General features: G+C 49.1%; 1 protein-coding gene across 1 annotated transcript; it reads left to right on the forward strand.

Annotated features, from left to right (window-relative positions):
• The first annotated feature begins 249 nt into the window (after nt 1-249).
• Nucleotides 250-2613, forward strand: SOX11 (SRY-box transcription factor 11). The gene has a single exon (XM_026674288.2). It carries the CDS (start codon nt 834-836, stop codon nt 2109-2111), a length of 1278 nt encoding a protein of 425 aa, XP_026530073.1. The 5' UTR covers nt 250-833; the 3' UTR covers nt 2112-2613.
• Nucleotides 2614-5986: the final 3373 nt, after the last annotated feature.

The following is a 5986-nucleotide window of genomic DNA, read 5'->3' on the forward strand; positions in this document are numbered from 1 at the left end:
TGACACTAGGCAATGTGGGAATAATCGCACCAGATTCACCTGCGCTGTCTCCCAGATTCTGGTAAATAAGTAGGACCCCTTCCTATCAAGAAAGCCCGAGGAGGAGTGGGCGATCTCCTGATCCCAACGCGGCTTTTAGCGACCTCTCCGAGCCATTCCCTCGCTTCTGTCCCCTCCTTCCCTCTCCGACTGTTAAGACGAACCTCCAAGCCCAGCCCCCTTCCCACTTCCACTTTATCTTCCCCCCACCCCACGCCTTCCAACAGCCGCTGCAAAAGGGGGTGTGTATGCCTACATGATGTGGGGGAACTTAATAAAGGGGGAGAGGCGGAGCCGAGGGGAGGAGTTCGCCTCTTCCATTGGCTGGCCGCGGGAGTGATGTCACCCATATGAAACCCTGATAACTAGTTCGGAGAGAACCCGCAACTTTTGCAGAAGGGGGAGTGTGATCCAGCGAGATCTCTGGGTCCGGGCGGCTGCTGTTGCTGCTGCTGCTGCTGCTGTAGGGGGAGGGGAAAGAGCCGGAGCGAGTCCTGCTTCTGCCGCCGCTAGACGGATAATCAGCGGCGTCCGAGGGGCAGGAGGGAAACGGAGAGACTGAGAAACGCAAAGGGCAGGGAGAGAGAGACAGACAGACAGACAGACAGAGAAAAAAAAAAGGAGCTTGCAACTTGCGCGCCGGGCTTCACCTTGCAGCCGCTCGCGTGAGCCGAACGAGGCGGGCGAGCGGTCGGTGGGTGCAAAGTGGAGGAAAAATATATTTTTAAAATAATAATAATAATCGACCCGAAAGACTTACAAAGAAACTCTCAAGACAAATCGTACCTCCCACCATGGTCCAGCAAGCGGAAAGTCCAGAATCGGAGAACAACCTGCCCAGAGAAGCGATGGATACCGAAGAAGGGGAGTTTATGGCGTGCAGCCCGGTAGCGCTGGATGAGAGCGATCCGGATTGGTGCAAAACGGCCTCGGGGCACATCAAGAGACCGATGAACGCTTTCATGGTGTGGTCCAAGATCGAGCGAAGAAAAATCATGGAGCAGTCGCCGGACATGCACAACGCCGAGATCTCCAAGCGCCTGGGCAAGCGGTGGAAAATGCTCAAGGACAGCGAAAAGATCCCGTTCATCCGGGAAGCCGAAAGACTGCGCCTGAAACACATGGCCGATTATCCCGATTACAAATACAGGCCGAGGAAAAAGCCCAAAATAGACCCGTCTGCCAAACCCAGCGCTAACCACAGCCCGGAGAAAAACACACCCACCAGTACCGGCAGCGGCAACAGCAACGGCGGCAAGAGCGCCAAAAGCTCCAGTAAGAAATGTAGCAAAGGGAAAACCTCCTCCTCTTCCTCCTCCTCTTCCTCCTCGTCGTCTCCCCCGAAGGCCGGGACGAAGCTGGCTCCCCACCCGGGCGACTACGGGGGAGAGGATTACCACCAATTCGGGACGCTGAAAGTGAGCAGTAAGACCATCAAGTGCGTCTTCATGGACGAGGACGAAGAGGAGGAGGAGGACGACGACGACTTGCAGCTGCGGATCAAACAGGAGGAGGACGACGAGGAGGAGGAAGAGGACCAGCAGCAGCAGCAGCAACAGCAGCAGCAGCAGCAGCAGTTGAGGCGGTACAACGTAGCCAAAGTCCCGGCCAGCCCCACCTTGAGCTCCTCGGCAGAGTCCACCGAAGGGGCCAGCCTGTACGAAGAGGTGAGGGGGGGTGCCGCCGCGCATGGCGCCAGCGCCAGCAGACTCTACTACGGCTTCAAGAGTATGCCCAAGAGCGCCCAGCAGCCCAGCCTGTCCCCGGCTTCTTCCCGGTCCGTCTCCACCTCCTCCTCTTCTTCCAGCAGCAGTAGCGAAGAGGCGGACGACCTGATGTTTGACTTGAGCTTGAATTTCTCCCAGCACACTCACGCCGCCTCGGAGATGGGCGTGAGCTCCGCGGCGGGCAACCTGTCCCTTTCCCTCGTGGATAAGGATTTGGATTCGTTCAGCGAGGGTAGCTTGGGCTCTCACTTCGAGTTCCCCGATTACTGCACCCCGGAGCTGAGCGAGATGATCGCAGGCGACTGGCTGGAAGCGAACTTTTCCGACTTGGTTTTCACTTACTGAAGAAGCGAGAGAGGGCGGGAGGGAGAGAGGAAGCAAGAGGAAAAAGCGACGGGCAGGCGAACAGGCTGAGAGAGAGAGAGAGAGAGATCAAAAGGACTGAGAAAAAAAAAAGAAAAAAATCGGTAATGGAAAGTTGATGCTAGTGATTTACGCTTAAACGTGGTGGAGTTTTGAAGTGAAGTAATGATCAAAATGTCTTTGGATTTTTCTTTTCTTTCTTTTTAAAGTCTTGAAGTTAGTTCCAAACCGAGTCCGGAGTTGTGATTTTTTTTTTTCCTTCTGATTTTTTTTTAATTGGTAATCACAACAGTAGCAGCAAGGAAAAAAAAGGCAAATGGGACTGGGGGTTAAAAGATTCAAGAAGGCGTTGTTTGAAGTTTGTGATTGAAGTCTGGAAGTGGTCTGCAAAAAAAAGTCTTTTGGCAGCACAACTGTTACTCAAGGGGGTTTGTGGATTTTTTTTTATTTCTCCTACAAAGAATTCTAAGGACTATTCTGATTTTTTTAAAAAAAAATTAAAGGGACCATTGCAAACTTTTTTGTTTGGAGGGAGAAAACTGATGTCTTCTATGCATCCAATTCTTAACAAAGCTGCAGGGAGCTTGAAAAAAAATGCAGACTGTACAAACGCTTACAAAAAACAAACTGTGAACTGACTTTAAGATCAGAGTTTACTTTTCAGATCAAATTGTTTATGGTTTTACAAATGTGATTTCTACTTGCCAACTTTTTTTTTGTAACTTGTTCCCTTATACCTCCTTGATTGAATACCAGACAGCCTAGACCTCAGTACACAAAGGTATTGAAACATTTTTGATACATAACAGACCTCAGTCTTTTTAAAAAATTAATATATTTTCAGGCGTATTTTTGTACAGTGAAAGGGAACATTCTTGCTGTGTTTTTTCAGTAAGACTTTTCAGGCACTTCTTCCCTTTTATTTTTTTATTTTTTTCCTCTGTTTTTAGCATGCAAGTTATATGGGTACGTTTATGTCCTGGTTTTGAAAGGATTAAAAAAAATCCTTGTATCTAAAGGCCTTGTGGTTTAAAAAAAAACAAGAAAACAAAACACTTTTTTGTACAGCTATAGTTCAGATTTGTTCAATATTTGTAGGTAAAGATTTATTGAAAATGGTGATATAGACCTCAGAGCTGTTATCTTAGTTAAAAAGATTGTATATGTACTGTACTATAGTAGGAATTTATGTATCTCATATGCTGTGATATGTGAATGGGGGCCCAGATGGAAGGTATGAAACTGGATTCTCTTTTTTTTAGTGAAAATTTAAAAAATAATGAAATGGGGAAAAAAGAAAGGCACATAGTAAAAGTTTCTCATTTTGTGCAATATGATTCTTACAAGTACAGACCATCTGCATATTTTGTAGCATAGGATGGCAACATAACAGACTTGTGCACTGTCAACAACATTGCCTGGTTTTTTTTTTAATGCTGAAAGTCTGTATCTTGACAGTTTTAATAAATCAGCTGGAACTGATAGAAACTCGATTCAATATTAGCCTCTATAGAAGCAACGCCTCTGGATATGCCATGTATCCAAGCCTTCCCTCACCCTTGGAGGAGCCTCAGCTGAGACTTCAGGGGGGGGGTTGGGGAGAAAAGGGTAGATAGACTTTAAAGGGCTGATCTCTTCTTCTTTTTAATACCTCTTCCCTTTTCCCCCTGTATATGTGCGCTTCCCCCGCCCCCAAATGTTCGGTTGGGTGGGCTGCCGGTGTGGTGCAGGAAAAGGCGATTGGGGGCAAAATGGCGGGATAAAGGGCGAGAGAGCTTCGGTGGTGGCGTGTTCCAGGGCTGTACATCTGGGTCCTTCATTCCGAGCGGCGGGTGCCAAGCCAGACAAGGATGCCAGGGTTGGGACCCAGCGTGATTTGGCCATGGGGTGGGGTGGGAGATTGTGGCAGCAACCTTGGTTGGATGTGGGGTGACCGGGGGGGAGGCGGGTGGGGGGTTGGGTCACCTTCAGGTTGTCTCCGTCGGCGCGTGGGGATGGCCGCGCTGGCGGATGCCGCTGAAGCGAAAGGTTTTAGTCGAGTGTTTTTTACAGCCTTAGAGCTTTTATTTCTTTCTTTCGGACTAGGTTATCTTTCTCGCCGGCTTGGTTTGGTTTGATTCGGAAAAGGGGAGTGTCTCCCGCCCGCCACCCCAGCCGTTTCTCTTGACAGAAGGGATCTCGGTGCGCTCTCCTTAGCCACGGGGAGGTGGGGGGAGGAGGGAAGGTGTCTCTTTCCGTGCTTTGCTCGCCATCAGACCCGAGCTTTGCGAGGGGGGCGTGCCTTGACCATGTGGGACAGGCAGCGCCGCGGTTCGCTTTTACAGTCTGCCAAAGCCGCCGCCGCCTCAGGAACGCGCAGCGGACAAGCCGAGGGAAAGAAACTGAATGAGGAGAGGGGGCGTGGCCGCCTGTGTGTTTGTGCGCGTTTGTGTAGAGCCGCTATTTTCAACCCCAGTATTACTAAAGGAAGTGGGGGGGGGACCCAACAAGCTTGACGCGAATAAAATGTGGCGGAAGACAAGCCGCTTGTGTGTGCGCGCGGTGTTTTCATATTCTTTGCAAAAGCGAGAGAGGGCTCATTTCCCTTTCTCTCCACACGAGGCCTTGAGCCGCGGCGTCAATAACCGTCGGCTCTCAGTTCGTGGCAAACCTCTCTTTTTTTTCCCCCATCCTTAGTTCGAGCGAAACGTTTTTTCTTTTGGGTGGGGGGGAACCGCGCGACACACAGTCCCGCCCGCGCGGGCGAGGCGCGTGCGTTTGCGCGCGCGCCGGTGTGTGGTTGGTGTGAGCGAGCGAGTGAGTCGTGCGCGCGCGCAGAGGCTTCTAGGCTGAGGGAGAGGGCCGTGCGAGCATCCCCTTCTCACCCCCCCCTCCGACTTCTGGGTGAAGGGAGGTACTTTCTCAGCGGGAGGAGGAGGAGGGCGGCTGATGGCTTCTCATTTTTCATAGAGGCAGCTTTCCGTCTCGTCCCTTCCCCCACCTACGTTTTTAGCCAGGAGCCTTTGCATTGATTTCTTATTTTTTTCTCCCACAGAACAAACTGGGGAGAAAAGGGCGTGTTATAAATATATGTAACACACTCTCTCTCTATATATAGCTCTGATGTACTGCTTTTCTTCATCGCACCTCTCAGCCACTGCCTTATTTTCTTCGTAAAATGGGGTTTGGATTGTGCCCCGAAAGTATTAGGAGCCGTTCACCTTTGGGGCACAGTTGTTTCCCTTCCTGGGACTCTTGTTTTATTTCATCAACTGAGCAAGAAAACTCTGTAGTTACAAAAGATGCTCTGCACAAGGGAAAGCGGCATCTGACTGCCTCAGACCAGCTGGGGGTCCTTTTACCAGTGAAATAGGCTCTGTTTTCCTCTACTGAGATCTGGGCCTCAGGCACAGGAAGTGGGAAAGAAAGATGAACTGTGGCAGATTCTTGGGGTTGGGTGGTGGTGGGGGTTGGGGAGTGAACTTTTTTTAAAAAAAAATCATATTTCAGTCTTAAACGTTAGTGGGGAAATTAAGATTATAACTCGATTTAGTCACAGGAATAATTTGTGATCAGCTTTGGAAGGCTATCCTTTTGTTTTAAATAAGTAATCAATCAATTGTACCTTTGTCAGTACAAGTGAATAAATCATCCAACCAGTCCTAACTATCATTATTCAAAAATAGGATAATTGAGAGTTTGCAGGCAATTGTGATCTCAAGTAAGTGTGATTGCCATTTTCCATGAAACTGATCAGTTTATTTTACTTTCAAGTAATGACTTGAATTACTTGTGATTGTATTTACTGTTGAAAGTAGGTCCTACTTAAATCAGTAGTGCTTATTTTTCTGTAAACAGGGTTAGAATTGGTTTGATAA

This window comes from Notechis scutatus, chromosome 1 (assembly GCF_049901735.1).
Source record: "Notechis scutatus isolate UNSWTSFEM ecotype Mainland chromosome 1, rNotScu1.2, whole genome shotgun sequence".
NCBI classification, from domain to species: domain Eukaryota; kingdom Metazoa; phylum Chordata; class Lepidosauria; order Squamata; family Elapidae; genus Notechis; species Notechis scutatus.